The sequence below is a fragment of the Lithobates pipiens genome, unplaced genomic scaffold, assembly GCF_037356315.1.
Source record: "Lithobates pipiens isolate NorthernLeopardFrog02 unplaced genomic scaffold, aLitPip1_a1.2 Scaffold_3, whole genome shotgun sequence".
Taxonomy (NCBI): Eukaryota; Metazoa; Chordata; class Amphibia; order Anura; family Ranidae; genus Lithobates; species Lithobates pipiens.
Genome location: NW_027507790.1, coordinates 226,230,412 through 226,254,848, shown reverse-complemented (window position 1 = coordinate 226,254,848; position 24,437 = coordinate 226,230,412). Strand labels below are relative to the sequence as shown.

Genomic DNA, 24,437 nt, shown 5'->3' with positions numbered 1-24,437 from the left:
AAAAAATAAAAAATAAATAAAATAAACTCAGCGGCTTTACTACCGCTTTAAAAGACACCATCGTTCATCTGTTTATTACTACAATTGCCAGATATAATTACAGTATATTTTGTATGTTTCATTGCGCTTAGGATTCCAAAATTCACCTATAGTGTTAATATTTCAGTGCTGCTACTTAAATAATAAATCCCCCCCCCCAGGAAAAAAAAAATTGTGCGACATTAACATTAGTGTATAATCAATTCCACAGTAGCACAACCACTGCTACTATGCAGTGGACAATCATATCTGCAAGTGATTATAATCAAAACGTGAAAATACTAAATATTCAAACCATAGGAAAAAAATCCACACTGCTGTCAAAATAACTGCACAAAAAACAAAAATAAATCTTCAAAGTTATTCAATTCAGGAAAGTTTGTGATTAACAGTCAACACTATGTGAGTAGAGCCAGGAATAATACACATTATATCCACCTCCAGTGCAATTAAATAGAATCGTCTCCCCTATGGAAATGCACTCACCAGATTGAAATTGCCTTCCACTCTAATGAAAAGGCAAATAAACTTATAGTTCAATATCCACCTGGTAGTGTCACTCCACAATGAGCAGGTCTCATCTCATCGCATTTAAAAACATCTTGTACATTGCATGTAAATGGGTAGGCATCAGATAGGCAACAACTCATCCCAGTCTCACCACCTCCACGCTGGTTTGTTTCAGTGTTGTCACCTTCCACACTCTCTCATGATCAACACATGAACTGTGCTTCACATAGACACATCTCGAAGCTTTTTGTCATTTCCGCCTTCATCAATGGGAATTCACTGAATTTAATCACTTTGAAGATTTATTTTTGATTTATACAGTTATTTTGATAGCTGTATGGACTTATTTGTAGGATTTTTAAAAATTTATTATTTTCATGTTTTATTATATCACTCGCAGATATATGATTGTCCACTGCATAGTAGCAGTGGTTGCACTACTGTGGAATTGATAATTACAGTATGATCATTAAAAAAAAAAAAAAAAAAAAAAAAAAAAAAAAAGCAACCAGGGTATTTATTAAAAAACAGTAACAAATAAAAAGCTCATATATAAAATTATTTAAGGATGCAAACTAGTCAGGTATAACACGGAGAAAACAAACAATGTTTAGGGATTTTTAAGATGCCAAGATACAAACATGTTTGTGTGTCTTGACACCTTTAAAAACCCGCATATTGTTGTATTTGCATATGGGATGGGGTGTTCTTGAGTTCCACATTCATCAGTGGTTATCATACATATTTAGTCAGAGATATAGTCAAGTTAAAAGGAGTTGTAAAGGCAGGTTTTTTTTATCTTAAGTCTATGCATGGGGGAAAAACCCCCACAAAACAAACAACAAAAAAACACACACACACACACACACACACACACACACACACACTTACACTTGTGTAGCGACGTCCCCAGCACCCCTAGTTACCTACCTGAGCCCCTTCTCTCTCCAGGGATGTCCATAACCCCCTCAGCCATCCAGGACACTTCTCCTGATTGGCTGAGACAGAGCAGTGGTGCCACTGGCTCCTGCGGCTGTCAGTCAGCCAATCAGAGGAGGGGGGTGGCCAGGATGGGCCCCGTGTCTGAATGGATACACGGAGCTCTGATTCGGCTAAGGGGGCCCCATGTATCAAGCTGCTGGCTGAAGGGCACTCAAAAGAGAAAGGGGCTAGGAGCAGCAAAGAGGGACCCGAGATGAGTAGGATCCGGGCTGCTCTGTGCAAAATAAACTGCACAGGGGAGGCAAGTTTAACTTTAAAAAAAAAAAAAAAAAAAAAAAAAAAAAACAAGAGCCTTTACAATCATTTTAACTGAACCATGCGGATACTGCTACATTTTGCAAGGCCATCTAGGAATCAATAATGGTTTGTCATAAAAGGGTAAAATAATTGAAACACGGCACTCTGCATGACAGCATTTTTTGGAAAGAATCTTGCATATTGCAAACTATCAGTATTTTGCCCACTCCCCCACTATTCAGCAATTTTACATGTATTCCAGATTCTTTTTTTGACAGCCGACCATCATTGACAAAAACTGCCATGGCCATAACTACATCGTAGCCAAAATCTACCCCCAGTGAATTTTCCAAGGTGGTATTGTTCTCACCTTTCATAGTTTGGCACTTTGCTGGGGTCTTGTACATATCCAGACAGCAGGATGTGAATACAGTCTAAAAGGTGTAAGGGCTTCTTTATTCTATTCCAGAATGGGTCCTAAAAAATAAATTAAAAAAGTAGTATAGTATCACAATACAACCACACGTCACATGCCCTCCTGACCTTGATTAAGCTTACAAAATTAAATTCTTCCAGCATGCAATTCAACTGGAGGGGATCCTTAAGGCTCCATGCACACTGGGTAAAAAAAAATAAAAATAAATAAAAAAATCGCTCTAATAGAGAAATTTTTGTAGAGAGTTTAGACTAGAAGAATCTCCAATCAGAAAAGTTTTTTTTTTTTTTTTTTTTTTTTAACTGCCTCTAAAACGTTGAGCTTAAAATATGCCTGCCCTAATGTGCATGGACACATAATATAACAATGAGTTGCTTTCTACAGGCAGAACACAAAACTCCTGTAGTAGAAGCGATATTTAAGCCAGTGTGCATGGAGCCTCAGAGTGCTGTATCTAAACTAGCAACTAACACACAATCCTAAAACATACTAGAACTGAAAAAGTGTCTTGGATAAATTGTAAGATTGCAACACAAGTTCAGTTGAATTTGACGATTACTGCTAGCTGTTCATGCCAAAGCACATCTATCTGGTTTGGAAACACGACGAAGTGGAGTGTTGTGGGACTTTCAGATCTAACCAAAAACGCTCATATATTACATCAGATCATACAGAAAAAAAAAAGGCAACACAGTATTGCAGAGAAAAAAATCATCACATGCCAATAATAATGATGAAAAAATAAAATAAAATAAGCAAATGTGTATTTTTTTTTCCTTGTATGCTCAGCTTGACAGACCCCCTTTTCCCTGCCTTTTTTTCCCCTCAAGACAGAACTATGGGAGTGTGATCGTTTTTAGGTGCCCACATCACTGCCTCGTGACATGGACACTTTCTTGTCACTAGATAGTCTTTAGGGCTGACTGGTCACCTAACGGCAGCATTGTAAAATTACAATGAGATGAGGCCACAAGACCGGTTAGCAGCAGGTCCGGAGTGCAGTGATGAATCACTGATCTCCTGGAAAAGGTGCTAGTGAGGGGCGTAGAAGCTTCCAATGTTGCCCGAAGGTGGGCTTCAAGATACACATTCAATACCCCCTTCCCATACTTAAACACTTACCCTTGCTTTAAATAAATGGTTATAAACTTCAAGTAACCGGGGGATGGTCACATCGATTTCCTGCATTGTTTGAGTTACATAGCCCACATCCCAGTGCAACGTGCACACGTGTTGTTCCAGGTACTGAACCAAAAATTCTTCAAAGAGAACAAAAAAAAAAAAAGCAAAAAGGGTTAGATTAGCACAAAAACAAAAGTACACAAAAATCAAAATACTTTATCTAGAGGCTTTAAGGTAGAACACCAGGCAAACAGCTACTGTAAGGCCTGGTTCACAGGTTGCATATTCCAGATGCATTTTTCAATACTCGTTTTTGAGCCATTGAAGTCTATGGAATCAAAAAACAGAAAAAAGTCCCTGGCCCTTTCCATAAAATGCATAGATGTGAACGTGACCCATAGGAAACCATGTTAAGTGAACTGTAGTTTGTTTCTGCAAAACTGAAAAGGCACAAAAAAAATGCATAGGTATGAACCAGGGCTAAATACACAGGTGAAATACATACGTATATTAGATAATTTTTACTTGCCAAAATATGTATATTTATTAGAAGTGCGCATCTTCACTGGTCTCACAATTCGATTACGATTATCTGGTCAACGATTCGATTCCACGATGCATCACAACGACGAGCTCCCACTCCCGCTTGGGCTGCCTTGGGAGCCCTTCCTCCCTGCAATCGTCTAGGACACATCACAGGTCCCAAAAGATTGTCTGGCTATGCAGGACAGCGTAGTGAGACATGTGCACCCGGCTGTGAAGCTGCAAGCTATCACAGCCGGATGCCCACAGTAGTATTGCCAGTGCCGTGGACAGGGGGGGTGAGAGACGGGAGGGTTTGGGTGGCCACGTTGCTCGATTGTAGCGGCTGACTTAAAGAGGGAGTCCACCTGAAAAAAAGTTATTAAAAGCCAGCAGCTACAAATACTATAGCTGCTGACTTTTAATAAATGGACACTCACCTTTCCTGGAGTCCAGTGATGTCGGCAGCCGAGGCCGATCAATCGCTTGGGCTCTCAGCTGCTGCCGGCGTCATTCTCGGCGAGGGAATCAGGAAGTGAAGCGTTGCGGCTTCACTTCCCGGTTCCCTACTGTGCATGCGTGAGTTGCGCAATGAGAATGCTCCGCGCTGTCTCTGGGACCCGTGTGTGTCCCAGCAGACAGCGTGGCAGGACAGGAAAGGGCATAGACTCCCGTGGGAGTCTATGCCCAGAAGTGGGTGCAAAAACCTGTCTTAGACAGGTATCTGCACCCCTCTATCCCTGAAAGGTATCAAATGTGACACCGGAGGGGAGAGAGGGTTCCGATCAGCGGAAGTTCTAATTTAGGGTGGAACTCTGCTTTAATAAACAAAAAATTGACTGGAACTCCGCTTTGAATAAAAATAACCTCACTCCCTTAAAGTGGTTGTAAACCCTTACAACACAACACACTTTGACCTACAGGTAAGCCTAGATTAAGGCTTACTTGTAGGTCCAAGAAATATCTCCTAAACCTATACGGTTTAGGAGATATTTGCCCAAAGACAGGCAGGCGCACTGATCGCGGCATCGTCATCGACGAAGATGCCGCGTGTCGCCTCCTGTGCGCATGCGCGAGAGTGACATCATCGCGGCTTCGCCGAATGGTGTGACATACGCTCTGACTTTGGGAGCACCGGTGGCATGATGCGTATAAATCAATGGTTCCCTATAAGAGCAGTCTTAACTGGTGCGACTATGAAAAAGGTTTCTGCACTACTTTGGTCTGACTTAAGCCCCATAAGCACTATTTGATTTTCTGAAGATTTTTGTCTTCAGATTTGTAAAAGCCTTTGCTTGGAGTGTAGCAAGAGAAACACACAGTCTTAAACCTTAGGGTAATACTGCAGCCTACAGGCGGAACAGACACTGGCAAGAAAGAAAAAAAAATAAAACAGACCAGGGTAACACTCTAATACTACCAGAATGCCTCTAGTTTTGCAGCAAAGCAGTAATGAGAGCATAGTCATAAACACAGAGGGGTGTGTCCCACAAAGAAAAAAAAAAAACATTTTACGGCGTGTACAAAAGTCCTATTTAATTTCTTATTTAGGGACACAAAGTTGCAAATGCAGTCCAACTGGGACTCAAGAAAACACAACACAGCTAAAACAGATGTTCAAAAGGACCTCATGCCTGAAGCTGGCATCAGATGAGAGAAACGTCCGCCTGGTAGAATGCGTTAACAGAAGTACAATTGGCAGCCTTGCGCATAAAAGACTAAGAAGAAATCACAGCTCCGGGACAGCGTGCCTTGACAGGTTAGTTAGCTCTTTTAGGGGATTTTGGACAACCAGACATGGCTTGACAATGTAAAGTCACAGCCAACATCAGAAGACAGATCTGACTCGCTAGATTGAACATAAATCTAAGCAAAAGCTTTCAACCAGTTAGCTGGATAAGTGGGTTTAAAGCAGGGCTCGACAAATCCCAGGCGCCAGGTCACCATTGCGACTAGAAATTGTGCCCTGGCGCCTGGGTTTTTTTCACTGACGGGTGCCTCTGTGTCTGGTGCCGCCAGACACAGAGCACTGTCTGGTAGTCGGGATGGAGCAGGAAGAGAGCAGCTCAGCAGCCTCTGACATCCTCCTCCTTCTCCACACACTATTGGCAGAGCAGCGCCGCAGTGTGTGAAACTATGTGTAGATCGGAGCTGTCAAAATTGAGGCTGAATGTCGGGGTGGGCGGAACCCTGCTTTCCAACACCAGCCGATGGGATCTGGGTGGGCCGATACGTGTATGTGGCCCCTCCCCTTAAGCAGCCCAATCATTGGCTGGATAGCTGCCGGGTCCCGTCCACCTCTGACATCACGCTGAATGTGTCGGCTCCTCTCTCTCTCTCCATACAGTTTCACACAGTGCAGCACTGCAGGGAGCATTCAGTTTCACAGTTACACTATCGGCTGTGAAACCTGCCAGTGTTACCTGCCAGTGTCATCCAGTGCCACCTGCCAGTTCCCATTAGTGGCACCTCAGTGCTGCCTATTGGTGCCCATCAATGCCACATGCCAGTGCCCATCAGTTCCAACCTGAATGCCGCCCCATCAGTGCACATTAGTGCAGCCTATCAAAGCACAGTGAAGGAGAAAAAAAGTATTTGCAAAATCTTATAACAAAACAAAAGTTGATATATATATATATTTTTTTAAATATGGTCTTTTTATCTTGGCATCAGGCATGAGCAATGCCCCAGACATGCAGTTCTGGGCGCTGGGCAGAGGATTTAAATAACTGGCTCCTAATTTTTTCAGCTGGCTCCTAGATTCTAAGCAAATTTGTCAAGCCCTGGTTTAAAGTGATTGTCTTTGCAAGTTAAGGTGTGACCCAATGCGGTCTTCTGTGACGGAAACAGCCCTCGGATTCCTCCTGGAAAGACTCATATACAGAAGATTCCTGATATGCAAAAGCTTCCCCCTCTTGGAGTTTTTTCTGAAGCCTCATCCTTATGCAAAAGGTGAGGAGGGGAAGGAAAGCAGGCACATGAGGTTTTCAAGCCAGAAAAACAAAACAAAAAAAAAAAGCAAGGGCTGATCTTCCAAACTACAAATGGCTGCAGAAAACTCCTCCCTTGACACAAAAGGAAGCGGAGGATTGTGTCTCTGAGACAGTGGAAATACCCAATTAAAAGCAGGAATGAAGAGCTAATCTGACCTTTGGGGTGGGGGGGGGGGGGGGTCATCGCAGGGTGAACTGTGCAGGGAGGTCCTCCCTATTTGACAGAGGGATCTGGGAGCCCACCTCATTGTCCCTCCCTCCACCTCCGTCAGCACAAGGCCATGGCTTGCTGCTAGTCTGTAGGCCCTTATACCCTACCGGAACTGAACCCCAGATGAGAATGCAGGAACAAGCAAAAAAACACTGGAGTGGCATTCAATCCATGATCAGATGTCCTCAATACCTGCGGTGTCCTGTAAGCTGCATCATGCGGGTGCTAAATCCTGTGGAATCACTGGCTGTATGGAGCTGCAGGAGCCACACGTGCTTGTGCCCCAGGGAACTGTCAAAATGGCACAGGCACATTTTCAGAACGCACGTATGCCTGGCCCTTTTGAACACTGCTACTGTCAACAGCCCTGTAACAATCTTTATTCATCATGGAAGGTTTCCCCTGCAGGACCTTCAAGGATGCAACTCCCCCTGAGGGACAACTGCCCTAGACCTGCAGAGCACCCCATCAGTGAGTTCACCTAGTACACTGAGCCCAGGTGATCGCAGGACCCAGCACAAGCAGTGTTAGAAGCTGTCCTTGTTCTTGCATTCAGGGTCCAATTACAATCCCCTCTGGGTCTGCTGGCCACAGCAACCGATCAGGATAAAGCCCACCTCTATCCCATCAGGGGTGCTTGTAATAGGCTAGGAATTAGAAGATCCAAGCCACAAAAGATGCTCCACTACACTGCAGAGTGCATGAGCATCATGGCAAATGTCACATCTGGGGTGCCAAGGTTCGCCATCACTGATTTGAGGACACCAACTGAAAAAACAGGAGCCTTAGCTGAGCTGGAAGAGGTTATTGCCTGGAAAGGGATACCTGTTTTTTTTTTTGGCTAGTGTTTATTTACCTGTAGGTGGCAGCATAACAAGTAGTTGTGAATAACAAGTTCTCTGTGTCCAGTGATGTCTGCTTAAGACGTTAACGTGTATTTTTTTACTCAACACTTGCGCTTGATATACTGTTGCTCCAATATCACGACATTAAAAAATTGATAACTACCATAATTTTATTCCAAAGGGTCTCTGGTATCAGAAAATATATGTTTGGGGTTTAACTAATCTTCAGGCCTAAAAGGATTATTTTAAACATGTGTGCAAAACACTGCTCTAGCAGCAAAAAGGGTGCTTTTACAAATTTACTTGTGTTGGAGGAAGGCAAGCTAATTATAAAAAAAAAAAAAAGTAAAAGTCAGGATCAAAGAAAGGGAACTCTAGAGTTAGCGCTTAAAATCGCAGCACTGCTGTGAATGAATCAGATGATCCAACATGCTGAAATTAGGTAACTTAACCACTTAAGGACCGGGCCTCTTTTTTAGATGTGTTATATACACGTTACGTTTTTTTGCTAGAAAATTACTAGAACCCCCAAACATTTTTTTTTTTTTTAACATCCTAGAGCAGTGTTTCTCAACATCCAGTCCTCAAGGCACCCCAACAGGTCATGTTTTCAGGGTTTCCCTCAGATGAAACTGCTGTTGTAATTACTAAGGCAGTGAAACTGATCAAATCACCTGTGCAAAATAATGGGAAGCCTGAAAACATGACCTGTTGGGGCACCTTGAGGACTGGAGTTTAGAAACACCGTCCTAGAGAATAAAACAGCGGTCATTGCAATACTTTCGGTCACACCATATTTGCGCAGTGGTCTTACAAGCGCACTTTTTTGAATTAAAAAATAAGACACTAAAGTTAGCCCAATTTTTTTTTGAATATTGTGAAAGATAATGTTATGCTGAGTAAATTGATACCCAACATGTCACACTTCAAAATTGCGCCTGCTTGTGGAAACTTATTTATAAAAATCTCCATAGGCGACGTTTAAAAAAATTCTACAGGTTGCATGTGTTGAGTTACAGAGGAGCTCTAGGGCTAGAATTATTGCTCTCGCGCTACCGATCGTGGCGATGCCTCACATGTGTGGTTTGAACACAGTTTGCATACGCGTGCGCTAGCCGCGTATGCGTTCACTTCTGCACGCAAACTTTGCGTAAAAAATGTTTCCCTTATTAATTTTACAGTTTCGTTTTTATTTTTACACGGTATAAAAAAAAAAAAAAAAAAAAAAAAAATTGTGACACTTTTATTACTATTACAAGGAATGTAAACATCCATTGTAATAGAAAAAAAGCATGACAGGACCTCTTAAATATAAGATCTGGGGTCAAAAAGACCTCCGATCTCATATTTACACTAAAATGTAATAAAAAATAAATAAAACAGTAATTTAACCACTTCAATACCAGGCACTTAGACACCTTCCTGCCCAAGCCACGTTTCAGCTTTCAGTGCTGTTGCAATTTGAATGACAATTGCGAGGTCATACAACACTGAACCCAAACAAATTTTCTAGCATTTTGTTCCCACAAATAGAGCTTTTCTTTTGGTGGTATTTGATCACGTCTGTGGTTTGTATTTTTTGTGTAACAAATAAAAAAAGACTGAAAATTTTGAAAAAAATGAAATATACACGTTTTTCTTTGTTTCTGTAAAAATGTTTTGTAAATAAGTATGTTTTGTTCTTCAATGACAGGCACTGACTGGCACTGATATGGCTGCACTGATAATGGGCACGAGGTGGCACTGGAATGCGGTACTGATGGGCACACGTAGGCGGCACTGATGGGTACCTATGGGTGGCACTGATGAGCATCATGTTATATAATGATGCCAGTCAGTGCCCATGCACTCCTCTAATGGGTGGGCCGCCACTGTAGGGATGTCATTCTGAACCTGACTTTGCTACTACAAGGAAATCTAAAAAGTCAACTCATTGCCCTACAGGCAGCTCCCATATGATTATCCCAATAGGTTCACTTTAAAGAATCTGCTTTAAGCCACAGAAATGTTAGTCATTCTTCATTGCTGTGATGTAAAAAAAAAAAAAACCTAAAACTAAAATAAAAACAAAAAAACAAACACGTTTTGAAGAAAAATCATCACCATAACATGTATATATTGAACATACAATTTTTGCTCTTTTAAAATCAGCCATTCAGAATAGGCAGATTGAAATAAGAACCTCTATGTGTTAATTTTAAATTTGGGATTTGGAAGGGCTCTCAATCAGCTGTACAGCACATCCTTCCAGAGCCATTATATCTACAGCTAATGAACATGAAAGACTATAAATGAGCTCTCATGGGATGAAATCTTTGCTGCCATCTCCCCTGTGATTCCCATAGCAGGCTCATCAGACACCTAATACTCTGGATTTGTAAAGCAAACGCACACTGACATCACCTCCGGAAACTAAAAAAAGCGCTTGCTTGCTGGGAATACATATTTAACATTATACACTAATTCATAATCACCCAAGTAAAACATTGACATATTTTAAATGCTGGTTAAATTCTCAGTCCAGAACAGCCTGTAAAACATGTATCTTTTGAAATCCAGAAGGTATAGATTACTACTATCTATGCATCACAAGTAAGCCCTCTCACCTAGAGGGAAGTATCGTGGATTGCTGACATAAATCTTGCCAAGTGCTGTTAACTTCAAATTTAATGATTGCATCCGATCCACAGCGCTCATAGCAACACTGTCACTTAATTCTGAAATAAAAAACAAAACAAAAAAAACACATCTTGTTAAAAGCAGAGCAAAAAAGCTTTTTACACAAGAGACTGACTGGGTTTGATTAACTAAAACTGTAGTGTTAAAAATTTGGTGCCGCTGTGCATGGTTGCCAATTAGCTTCTAACTTCAGCTTGTTCAATTAAAGTGTTTATTTAAAAAAAAAAAGATCCTGTCCCTTTAAAGCATGTTATACAGCACAGTGCTTGGGCTGTGTAATTTGGCCCCCTGTATACCCTGCAATACTTGGTTGATCCTGCCTGGCTATGCCATTCCTCCTGTAAACTGACCACGGTATATTATGGCTGCTGAGCCCCGACACCGTGGTCAGTTTACATGCCTCAGTCATTCGCAGCTCTCCTGTCCTCCTCTCACCCCTTCCCTCCCTGTCTTTCAGCTAGTGACAGTGCGTCACCGACACCCGCCCCCCCCCCCCCCCCCCGGAACATCATGTACACTTATATACCATCTATCAGCACTGTCTCTTAATGCAGCGTGCCTGACGTCAGCGGGGGGGTCACAGCCCTTCTGAGCCAATTGCTCAGAAATAAGGTATATACTGCATTTTTTTTTTAAAATAAAAATTACACACGCTGCATTAAGAGACAGTGCCGATAGTATAAACATGTTAGAGTGGCTTTACAACCACTTTAAGCTTTGACAATAAAACCTGAAAGCCGATTCATTTTTATGCAGAGCTGCACCAGATTTTGAACTCTCCAGTTTTAGTAAATAAACTCCACTAGGTCACCTCTACATTAAAGTATTCTTACCTGCCTGTTCACAATGTACATTTTTGGCACCCGTCAAGATGAATGAACTCCCATGCTTGCGCAAGTGACAACTGCCCAGCTTAATAAAATGGCCAAAAAATAAAAGGCAGACAGCCAGAACATTGGATCGAGATCGGGCTCAGGTGGGTATTTAGGGGTGACTGGGGGGAGCCAACATATAAAGTTTTTTTTTTACCTTAAAGTGTAAATCCACCCCAACACTAAAATCCCTGCATCTACAAACATCCACTATCTAACACTAACCTATCTAGCCCTGTATAGAAGAAATCAGTATATATACCTTTTTTGAAGCCAATCCGATCTCCAGTGGCGGAAGCTCTGCAGAGGACACATCTGACAATGGCTGTGAAATGAATGGGGAATGACATTACCCAAAGACTTACTATGGGACTTTGGTTGTCGGATGTGTCCTCTGCACCCACCTCCACATCGAAGCCACAGATGACAGCTCAGCGTGGGATCAGGTCATATTGGCTTAAAAAAAATGTATACCGATTTCTTATTTACAGGGCTAGATAAGTTAGGTGTTAGATCTTGCATATCTATAGATGCAGGGATTATAGTGTTAGAGTGGAATTCTACTTTAATGCAGAGAATGTAATTATCTTTAAAAACATGTTTTAGTGAAGTTTATATAGTTCGTTTGGGCAGATACTGCATCTGCAAGGGAAGTAATGTTTAAACCAGCTTGGATTATTATTTTTTTAAATCAGATTTAAGAGTTTTTGTAAAGTAACAAAAACAGAAACAAGCTGCCCTCACATGGGGACAAAAACAAAAACACACAGCAGCCAAACCAAAAGTAAAAATCCAGTATTTAGACCAGAGCTAGAGATCTACCTCAATCAGCCATAGTGGTACAAACTAGCATACTTGTGATGAAACACACAGAGGCATAGGAGAAGAGAGGGTGCAATATGCAATCCATTGAGACCAAACTATTTAAACTTCACTAGAACATGGAGATCAGCTTTAAGGCCCCTTTCACACTGGAGCAGTGCGGGCGACGGCGGTAAAGTGGCGAAAAAGGGGCTAGAGGTCAAAACCGCCCACAAAGTGCTGATGCAGCTGCGCTTTGCTGGTGGTATAGCTGCGCTGCCCCGTTGATTTCAATGGGTAGGAGCAGTTTAGGAGCGGTGAATACACCGCTCCAAAGATGCGGCTAGCAGGACTTTTTTCACTGTCTTGCCAGCGCACCGCTCCAGTGTGAAAGCCCTCCGACATTATTTATATAAAAACCTGGGTGGAGAGACCATCATGTGACTTCCAAAATCAGAGAGATCTTTGGGGTACCACTGGCTAAATACTGCTGTATGCATTTTATTAGTGGGCCATGCTGAACATACCCCGACAGGAGTATAATGAAGAGTGAATAGCAATATCTGCTCTGTGTTATAAATGAGCCTCTGTGAGTTTTGACTTCACTCCGATTTCCCAGACCTGCATTTTTCAGTTGTGCCAGTGTGCTTTGAAAATATATAGAAAACTGGGCATCTAACATTTTCAAGAAGTCAGCCTAATTCTCTGTATAAGTTTTTGTACAAGTACCATTAAAAGTTGTCTTCCAATAGCAAGAATAGGAATCAAAAGAGTTTAAGGCTGCTTTTACACCGAGGTGCTTTACAGGTGCTAAAGTGCTCAAAATAGCGCCTGCAAAGCACTCTGAAACAGCCACTGTTGTGTCACACCCAACTGCAGAGTATGCTGACAAAAGATCAGAAAGAAGCCTAAACATAATTCCACAGCTGAATGCAGTATTCATACCTCTTTCTATGATTTCCTGCCACAAATTCTGTACCAGAATGGGGTCTGAATGGCCAGCACAGTGAATGATTCCCAGCTTACACTCTGATAGTTTGAATGGATCTGCAAATTCACCATATAACTGGAGATGTAAACAGAAAGAGAAAAAAATAAGACTTAACAGATTGCATGATTAGGTCATATAAATAGTAAAAGGGTAGAATTCCAATAGTACTATTTAAAACACATAAGAGGGTTTAGCAAGTCAGCCCTTTTCACTACAGTTCCAAGCAAATTTATAGGGAACCTATCAGAATAGAGAAAGTGGAGCTGCGATTGTTGGCTCATTTCTGAAGGTAGCAAAGTGGTTATTATAGTAAACCTTGCTTCACCACCTTAAACATTTGCTCACTGGGCACTTAAACCCCCTCCATGCCCAGGCCAATGTTCAGCTTTCAGGGCTGTCACTCTTTGAATAACAATTGCGCGGTTATACAACAGTGTAACAAATGTACAAATTACATTTTTATCATTGGTTTCCCACAAATAAAGCTTTATTTTGGTGGCATTTAAATCACTGCTGTTTTTTTTTTATTTTTTGCTAAAAAAAAAAAAAATAAAAAAAAAAAATAAAAAAATTTGAAAACCCCACCCCCCACAAAAAACAACGGTTTTATAGTTGGTTATAAAATCTTACAAGTAATTTTTCTCCTTGATTGATGTGCATTAATAAATGGCACTGGTAGGTTGAACTGGTGGGCACCGATTTGTGGCATTGCTATACAATGGTGGGTACAGATACTTGAGTGACGTCTCACCCTCTTCGGGACCACTGTCCCTCTGACACAAGCCAGAGATGGACTTTTTTTACTCACGCTGTCAGCGCGAGCAGAAAAGAATGCCAATTACCGATCTCTTGTTTACATCACATGATCAGCTGTCATCTGATCATGTGGTAAGGGTCGAGATGGTCCCCTTACTCAGATCTGTGATAAGCCGAGTCTCATTGACTCTGATCACAGAGCGTGCAGCGCAGCCAGCTCATGCACAGGACGACATCTATTGATGGCCCCCTGGCAATAAAGGCCTGCACTGTAGCCGTCATTCAGCTATAGCGCAGGCACAAATCAGTTAAGTCACTCACCTCAAGCCAGCCAAGTATTGGAACATTTGCTACATACATATTCCAGGTTTAGAAAGAAGGCAAGGTTTCACTTTTTAGTTGTTTATGACCTTTAAAAGGACAACTACACCTTCAGGAATTTCAGATCTCTTAATCTTCCAACTGTAAACCACACAGTAAAATACATAACTGTCTTCATTCCAGTGTTATCTCCAGTGCAGCCCCTGACTGTTGCAGCACAGCTTTTGCAACCAAAACATTTTCTCGTACGATACCAGAATGTACAATTTTTGTTTAATCAGTACAGTTGTCGTTCGAAAATACAATAAACACTACAACACATGACATCACTACCGATTTTTTATTCTGTCGTACGAGAATTTGTCTGTCTCTTTAGTAACCTCTCCATTTTCGATATGCGACTAGCATGCAAAAAAAGCCCCCTAAAAAACTGACAATCTGTTGCACGATTTTCAGATCTCGTGTACAGGGCTATAGGCATTAATATTTGTTTTACCCTTAGGTGCAAAGGGCTTAAAGTAAAGTAGTTATATGAATGTTGCATACATTATAGTGTGTATGGGGCTTTACAGGTCAAAACGCAGTATCAGAGACAGTCCACCAAAAAATCCCTTTTATGTTCCTGGGGCTGATTTTGCATTTAGAATGGCAAGTTTGTGTCAGTTAAGTCCCATACACAGTATTTCCTTCAGATTTACCAAAACCATGTAGTACAAGGGCCTGCCCTGATTGCATACACATTGAATCTCCTAAGGTTTGACCTCATATTATATGGTTTTGGTAAATCTGAAGGAAAAACTTAGCAGAAAATCTGATAGTGTGTATGGGGCTTAACTGACACAAACTTGCCATTCTAAATGCAAAATCAGCCCCAGGAACATAAATGGGATTTTTTGGTGGACTTTCTCTAGCTCAATAACCTAGCACTAAACTACACCCATCTTATTTATAGAAGAAAAAAAAAAAAAAAAAAAGATACCTTTGTAACATCCATTAGCCCTGAATCCAGCTGAACCACAGCATCTTGAACTGAAGGATGATCTGAATATCTCCTGATTAACGTATCCTGGATCTGCAGTTGTATTCTAGCAACCTGAAATCAAACAAATAGTCTAATATACCATAACTCTAATATAAAGCTTAACCACTTCAATACAGGGCACTTTGTCCCCTTCCTTCCCAGCCCAATTTTCAGCTTTCATCGCTCTAGCGCTTTCAGTGACAATTGCGCGGTCATGCTACACTGTACCCAAATTAAATTTTTATCATTTTGTTCGCACAGAGATATATTTTGGTGGTATTTATTTATGACTCCGTTTTTAAAAAAAGCGGAAATTTGGAAAAAAAAAAACTATATTTTCTTTTTTCTATTTTAAAAGAAATCCAATAAAATCAAATTTTGTCATAAATTTAAGCCAAAATGTATTCTGCTACATGTTCTTGGTAAAAAAAATTCAGTTAAGTGTATAATAAGTTTGTGTGATCACGGACATATGTACGCAAATGATCATGTACATATGTGTGCAGATAATCATTGGAACATGTGATTTTAGTGGGACATATGTGGGGGACATGTTTTTATTATTAGGGACATGTGTTTTTATTATTTGGGGACATGCATGTTTTGGGGACATACGTGGGGACTGTGTTTATACTGTGTGGTGTGTTGTGTATTACACTAGACTGGTGATCAGTGAGTAAAAAGCTGTAAAAAACAGCTCATACTCCCTGATCATCAGCCGGCTGCAGCGATCAGCTCTCCTCTCCTCAGCGATGACTTCTGTGTGAGGAAAGGAGCTGCTTGTTTACATCACATGACGGCCGTGATTGGACACGGCCGTCATGTGATCAGGAGGGCCAATCAGAGAGCCCTCCTGCTGATCTGAGATGCGCCGTGTCCGGGTGACACTGGCGCATCAGGATCGCGCCGCTGCGCGGGCACGCGCGATGCCGCTCCTGCTGATGGACGTTCCTGAACGTCCTATCAGAAGTAGACGGCTCCCACCCGGCCGTATATGTGCATTGGCCGGTTGGGAAGTGGTTTAAGACAGAAAGAAATGTTAACACTCAGACAAATGAGACACATGGGATCTGCAGGGGATACTGGAGCATCTTTGGATCAGTAAGTTGCTGGTATGGTGATGTTATTCCAGATCTCAAGAGGATGGGGATCAGAGATTTATAAATAGTTATAAAATTGTACAAACCCCCCCCCACCAAAACCTGATGCTTAATAGATCTAGATAAGAATCCATATAATCCACACACGTGTCCTCATCTTAACACTACATGCTCAATTTAGACAGGTTTGCACAGAAATCCTAAACATATAAGGACTCAAATGATCAGATGCATGAATGAGATATAACACAATTGGAAAGTATTCACTTACTTAAGCTAGTCACTTACGTGGCGATGTTCATGTACTTCAACATAACCTTGGTGGACACATTGAGGTGAATTTACTAAAGCAAATAGACAGCGTAGTTGCACTCATTTGGTATGAGGGCACACTGGATACATTCAGTTGAATTCTGGCTATTGCTGGGGGACCAATGTGTCACTGTGCCTTGTGAGCTCCTTTCCAGGCAAACCTGCCCTTACTTTATCCACTGTTATATGTGCTCCAACTTGGAGACTCCAAAAACTATGAATTTGGGACCGCAGTATACAGAGGAGCCTTGACATGGGCTGTGGGGCAACAAATGTGCAAATGTGTGCAACAAAACCCTCCGATTTTAAATGTGAATCGTTAGGGTTAATTTGATTTATTTGCAGGCTAGCTGGTAAGTGTGCTGGGAAAATGTGTTTGTTTGCACTCAATTTTCCCCAAAGCTTAGTGAATGTGGCAAAGCTCTGCTGATTTCCATCGTCCAATCATGTGCTAGCAAAGATTATTTTCCTTGCACCTGATTGGGTATATGCAGGGGAGAGAATACTACAGTGGGGAGGGGGGGGGGTTGCGCAGGGGACAGAGGACACTGCAATAGGGGGGGGGGGGGGGGCCCTAATCACCCCCAAGGGCAGGAAACCCATTTTCCCTAGGGATAGGAGCACCATCCCCAGAACATGCTGACAGGGAAGGCTGGCATCAGCCACCCTTGGGTGCCAGGACGGGGGAGGGGGACAGTAAAATCTGAATCCCCAGCTACATACTTCCTCAGGGTGAACTAGCTTTGTATTAGTGAAGCACCTTAAAGTGAGGTAAACCTGTACCGTTATTACTGTGTTAGGATTTTTATCATCTTCATTTATTAGCAGGTGAACGCGGCCTTCAATGCATTTACATACATTGAATCCGTCCCCTAAGTGGAAAAAGGTTGCCGACCCTTGCGGTTCTGGGGAAAAATAGCATAACTGGACTTGCAAAGTGTACAGTCCTTTTCGAATTTAGTAAATCCACCCCAATGAGTTGACTAGCTGGTTACCGATAGCTAATAATTTGGGATGCTCTGCACTGAGAAAGATTGTGGAAGTTCTGACAGGTTCACTTTGATTTGTTTCTATGTTAGATATTGGCATAGAATAATAAAACCCTATATATGTAAATTATTTATAAAAACATTACCTCCATTTTCTCTTCCAGCTCATGCAGAAACTCTCCATCAGAAGGTAGAGAAGACATTCCAGTAGAACTTTTGGCACTCAGGATGGCTCTAGACAGGTACTCAATCCTCAGCTTTAGTAAAATGTCTGTGCTGGGAGGAGACAAACATATAACTATGCTTTAACAACAATACAACACAGGGTTGATATTCACAGCACAATATACTAACCAATCCAATGATTTTGTACCTAAACTAAAATGAAGGGAAAAAAAAGAAAAGAAAAAAAGGTTGGCATTGGTACCCAACATATGTTCCCCACTGTCTTGTGGGCTATAACTGTGTACAGCTACCTAACCACTTAAAGTGGTGCTAAAGCTTAAACAGGTTTTACCTTATTGTATTACTTGCAATAATGCGTTTGTTAACCCCTGTAACACCTGACTGATCCTGACAGTTTCTGCCCCCCCCCGCGTAAACTGACCAGCGTATCATGACTGCTGAAGCCCTTGGTCAGTTTATGTGCCGCCCTTATCCGCAGCCCTGCTCTCTGACTTCTCTGTTCCTGTGTCCTCCTCCCCTCGATGCCTGTCTGCTCGTGCTGCCCCTCCCCCTCCTGCTGCTTGCATAACACTAACCTGTATACACTATCAGCACCGCCTCCTATTGCAGTGTCCCTCTCTGTGCGCGAGTTATAAAAATAAATGCTGCAAATATCTCATTTCAGAGCAGAGATTGTGATGACATGACTGGCCGGCTCTTTGATCTCTCCTCCTCCACTACCGACTGACATCAGCAGGGGAATCTTAGCCCCTCCTGCTGCATCTGTCAGAGGAGGAAAGGAGAGAGCCGGCCAGTCATGTGATCACAATCTCGGCTCTGAAATGAGGTATTTGCAGGATATATTTTTATACCTCGCACACAGAGGGGGACACTGCAAAAGGAAGCAGTGCTGAGAGTGTATACATGTTAGAGTGGCTTAACAACCACTTTAAGGTAAAAAATGTTAGACATCGCTTTTGGCTCCTCGCCCTCATTCAATACAGCAGCTGTGCAGGTCTGCAGTTCTCTCCCCTCACTTCCATGTTTTACTTTGCTGGGGTACTGGGAGCCAATGGCTCCCAATGCTGTCAATCAAAGCCAGCGACGAGGGAACGGAGCCCGGGTGTTGCTGCTTGTGCCAATGAATGCAGCAGCGGGCTCAGGAGCGAGCACGCACAAGTGCCCCTCATGGGAAGCGGCTTTCCATTGGGGCACTGGACAGAGGAGCCAGTAGAGCTGGTGAAGAGGTTCAGGACGCTCTATGCAATTCCATTGCATAGAGCAGGTAATTAGAGAAGTTTGTGGTTTATTTTTATTTCCTTTACAAATCACTTTAAGCTGCAAAGTAAACTAGGCAAATTTTCCAGATGGGTTTCAGCTCTGGGCATTTATCATCAGTACCTCCATAACATTAGGAATATCGCTCTACATAACCTTTCTAGCTTCTCAGCTGGCCACTTTGCCCACACCCAACACGATACATGTGCAAACATCTACTCAGTAATCTTTCAAGACTATCACTTTAGCTGTAGAAGAGTTAAAACACAAAGACAAAGCTGTGCTGCATGAGGGAATTTGACATACAGATGTTAAATATGTAACAAGGAGTACTATTAAGAGGTTTTCTGATCTGCTTTGACAAAAGGCAACAAAAGGAGAATAAACAAGACAGGAATTTGAACTTGGATATAGCAAGGTCTACCTGGGCATGTCAGCCAGCTTGGCCACAACTCTTGCTGCACTGCTGAAATTGCGGTTCTTCTCATAGTATCTCCATTGAAGATCCATATAGCGCACTTTGTTTTGATCAAGCTTGGCCATGCGCACAAGATGAGGCTCCAAGAACGGAGAGTTTAGCTGTAGAACATAATAATAAAAAAAAAAGTCTGATGTTTACACAAAATGAGGTTCAAACATAAAAACCATACTCCAAAATGAGTACAGTTAAAAAATAGACAAGACAAAATATATGCTCACCTCGAGCAGTTTGTCTGTAAGATCTGCCTGTATCAGCCAATTAAACAGAGCAATGTTGAAGAGTTCGTCTGTTGAGCGTTGAGCCAATTTCAGCATTTGTTCAAACTAAAATGAAAGAAGGTTATACATCTTGTGATTTTTGATTACTGGATACAAAATATTTCAACATTGTATCTCTACTTAACCACTTGCTGACCAACTCGCATCTATAAATGTCCTGTCAACAAGCAGTTATTACACGATCATGGCTGCAGCCAATTTTTTTCAGCCTGTGATCAGCTGTTTAACGGCTTTACAGACAATCACTTTTACAGTATGGGGAAGGGACACTCTCCCTCTTCAGCCATTCAGGAACAGGAGAGCCAAGGACCACAGTAAGCTGTTGGGACAGCTTATCACAGAGGAAATGGAGGAGCATCTGTTCCCAATCTCCTCTGATGAAAATAGAAGCGACACTGATTTAGTCTCTTCTGTTTTAGAACTTACTGGTTACAGCTAACCAAGCATGACTGCTTATTTCTTGCTTTGGAGGGCAAGGGAGACATTTATCAGACCCCTCATGTCTTCATAAAGAGGATCTGTCATTGACCAAAGCTGTCACATAGGAGCTTGATAGCCCACTTGTGATAACAATAAAGTTAAATAAAAGCAAAAATATTACATTTAAATAAAATGTAAAAAATTAAAAGCACCCTGTGCCTCCATAAATACACACAGATGCAAACACATGCGTAGGTCCGGCATGCTGACATAGCCTGTGATTTCACATGGGTGGCATCGCCGCAAAAATCAGAATGAACGCAATAAATCTAGGGCCATAATCCAATTACTTCTACACCAGCGGTGTCCAAGCTTTTTTCAAAGAGGGCCAGATTTGATGAAGTGAACATGCGTGAGGGCCGACCATTTTGGCCAACATTCTTTGAACAATCAAAATTTGGTCTAAGTATGTTCGTCCGAGCACCAATACACTGCCCAACAAGAAATCTCTTGCCTTTTTGGCTGTGTGTGGTGAAGAGTGGAGCTTGTTATTTGGATATACAGTATTTATTGGCTTATAACATGCACCTTCACCTTAAGAGGGAAGTTTCAGGAAAAAAATCTAACATTTTAAATAAAGAACTGTGCCCAACTGCAGCCTCAAGTGCCCTGAATGCAGACTCACCATTGCGATCAGTGCAGCCTGATTCATGCCCATCTACAGCCCCAGAGGGGGGTGGGATGAGCGCCAACAGACATACAGGAGAAACGCCTGTTTTATCGGCGGCCTCTTTATGATTGACAGAACAGTCATCCAATGGCAGCACAGGAGACCGGACTTCCTTTTATAGAGGCCACCGTGTAAACAGGAAATACTCCTGTATGTACGGCACTGGTCCCGCCCCCTCCAAAGAAGCAGCATATATCTTTTTCTGGCGACCGGTGCTCCGGATTCTTTGTGGGCCAAAAAAGATATACATGTCAAAAATTATCAAGTGTGCCGTCCGAAACCGGAACGCGGACCGGACTTTGGACATGCCTATACTATACGGATAACTTTTAAAGAGCCACTGTTATTTGCCATTTCACAGGTGTGCGCAATTTTAAATCTTGACATATTTGGTATTTAGTTACTTGATGCAACATCATCTTTAATATATTACAAAAATATTGGGCATTATATTGCATTTGTGTGCGTGCACCAAAATTAAAGTATTTTTTCCTGAACATCTGCATACGATACAGTTGCACAAATATTGTGCGACATAAAAAAAATTGCACCAGCCATTGTATTTTCCATGGCCTCCGTTTTCAGAAAATATATAATTTTCTGGTGGTTACAAATAATTTTCTACCAAAAACAAATGCCGATTTCAAACTGTGAAAAATATAAAAGTTGGCAGTGTTTAAATAGATGTATACACACGCACAATAACAACCAAGGGCTTGTGTAATGTGCTGTCAAAGAGGATTTGTTGAGTGCAATACAAAACATCTCAATAGGACCTGTATTATAATAGTTCTATTAACCACTTCCCGACCAGCGCACGACGATGTACGTCGACAGAATGGCACGGGCAGGCATATTGGCGTACATGTACGTCCAATATTCGATGCCGCCCTGCCATCGGGAGCGCGCCGGCGGCGGCGCGCTCCCGCGCTGGTCGGGACCCCCGTGAGTCCGGTCGCGGGACCCGCGGACTCGATCGCCGCGGGCATCCCCGCGATCGTCTCACGGAGCGGCCGAATGGAGGAAATGCTGTATAAACAACATTTTTCCATTCTGCCTAGCAACTAGTGACGCTGATCTCTGCTTCATGTGATTGGAGCAGAGATCAGTGTACACTAAATGAAAGCCCAACCCCCCCACAGTTAGTAACACACCCCTAGGAACACTTAACCCCTACACTGCCACCCACTGGTTAACCCTTTCACTGCCAGTGTCATTTACACAGGAATCACTGCATTTATATAGCAGTGATTACTGTATAAATGACAATGGTCCCAAAAATGTGTCAAAAATGTCCGATGGGTCCCCGACAATGTCGCAGTCACAATAAAAATCGCAGATCGCCGCCATTACTAGTAAAAAAAAAAAATAATAAAAAATTATTAATAAAAATGCTATAAAACTATCCCTATTTTGTAAACGCTATAACTTTTGCGCAAACCAATCAATCGCTTATTGCGATTTTTTTTACCAAAAATATGTAGAAGAATACGTATCGGCCTAAATTGAGGGAAAAAAATGTTTTTTTATATATTTTTGGGGGATATTTATTATAACAAAAAGTAAAAAATAATGCGTTTTTTTCAAAATTGTCGCTCTATTTTTGTTTATAGCGCAAAAAATAAAAACCGCAGGGGTGATCAAATACCACCAAAAGAAAGCTCCATTTGTGGGAAAAAAAGGACGTCAATTTTGTTTGGGAGCCACGTCGCACGACCGCGCAATTGTCAGTTAAAGCGACGCAGTGCCGAATCGCAAAAAGTGGTCTGGTCTTTGACCAGCAAATTGGTCCGGTCTGAAAGTGGTTAAGTTGCTTTGCACTGTACAGCCAAGAGTAACTAGCCCATATTGAAAAGGTGTGTAGAGAGTACAGATATATGTATAATCCACAGAGAGTGAACTACACAAGGACGTCTTACGTGAAGTCCAGCCTCCTCATTACTGAGCATGTTGGGATCTGAAGACAGCACGGGGGGACCCGGCTTTTTGGGTACACTGGGAGATTGGGGTGCTGCTTTACTCTGGTTCACCAGTTCTTGAAGCGTGTCTGTGATACACTTGTAGCAATTTAATCTGTAGGAAAAACAAACAATTTTTTAAATATGTTCAGTTATCAAGAGAAATCTAAGACAATACAATAAAATGTTACCAATTACTACTCTCAAACGCTAGCAATATAAAGATAAAAGTATATAGAAAGTAGGGGCATGATACAAATAAACACTGTTCCTAACCCCCCCCCCCCCAACAAATAAAATAGTATTAAAGGTTCAGCTTTTTTAACCACTTAAGGACCAGGCCTCTTTTTCAGACTTGGCGTTTCCAGGTTTAAAACAGTTTTTTTTGCTAGAAAATTACTTAGAACCCCCAAACATTTTATATTGTTTTTTTTCTAACACCCTAGAGAATAAAATGGCGGTCATTGAAATACTTTTTTTCACACCGTATTTGCGCAGCGGTCTTACAAGCGCACTTTTTTTGGAAAAAAAAATCACTTTTTTGAATAAAAAAATAAGACAACAGTAAAATTAGCCCAATTATTTTTATACTGTGAAAGATAATGGTATGCCGAGTAAATTGATACCCAACATGTCACGCTTCAAAATTGCGCCCGCTCGTGGAATGGCGTCAAACTTTTAGCCTCAAAAATCTCCATAAGCGACATTTAAAAAATTCTACAGGTTGCATTTTTTGCGTTACAGAGGAGGTCTAGGGCTAGAATTATTGCTCTCGCTCTACCGATCGCGGCGATACCTCACATGTGTGGTTTGACCACCGTTTTCATATGCGGGCGCTACTCACGTATGCGCTCGCTTCTGTGCGCAAGCTCGTCATAACGGGGTGTTTTAAATTTTTTTTTTTTCTTATTTATTTTAATTGATTTTATTTATTTTTACACTGTTTTAAAAAAATAAATAAAATGGATCACTTTTATTCCTATTACAAGGAATGTAAACATCCCTTGTAATAGAAAAAAGCATGACAGGTCCTCTTAAATATGAGATCTGGGGTCAAAAAGTCCTCAGATCTCATATTTGGGCTAAAATGCAAAAAAAAAAAAAAAAAAAATAGAAAATCTGACATTTAAAAAAAAATATATACCTTTAAGAGGTATGGGCGGAAGTGACGTTTTGACGTCGCTTCCGCCCTCCTATGGTATAGAGACGAGTGGGGGCCATCTTAGCCTCACTTGTCTCTATGCCCAGCAGATGGAAGGACCCAATCGCCTCCGCCGCTACCGACGGCTCCGGTAAGCGGCGGAAGGTGCGGGAGGGCGGCGGGAGGGGGGTGGCACCTCTCCCGCCGACGATAGCGGTGATCTCGCG

The 24,437-nt window shown here is 41.9% G+C and overlaps 1 protein-coding gene across 1 annotated transcript in view; it reads right to left on the bottom strand.

Annotated features, from left to right (window-relative positions):
- NUP155 (nucleoporin 155) overlaps positions 1–24,437 on the bottom strand; it is an 88,004-nt gene that overhangs the window by 2,327 nt on the left and 61,240 nt on the right. Inside the window, exons 26-34 of the mRNA XM_077462836.1 lie at positions 23,031–23,184; positions 19,902–20,006; positions 19,627–19,781; positions 17,906–18,035; positions 15,317–15,430; positions 13,215–13,335; positions 10,524–10,634; positions 3,347–3,483; positions 2,159–2,265 (exon numbers count right to left, since the gene is read on the bottom strand). Coding sequence (XP_077318962.1) covers positions 2,159–2,265; positions 3,347–3,483; positions 10,524–10,634; positions 13,215–13,335; positions 15,317–15,430; positions 17,906–18,035; positions 19,627–19,781; positions 19,902–20,006; positions 23,031–23,184 — 1,134 coding nt within the window. The remainder of the gene's footprint in view (positions 1–2,158; positions 2,266–3,346; positions 3,484–10,523; positions 10,635–13,214; positions 13,336–15,316; positions 15,431–17,905; positions 18,036–19,626; positions 19,782–19,901; positions 20,007–23,030; positions 23,185–24,437) is intronic.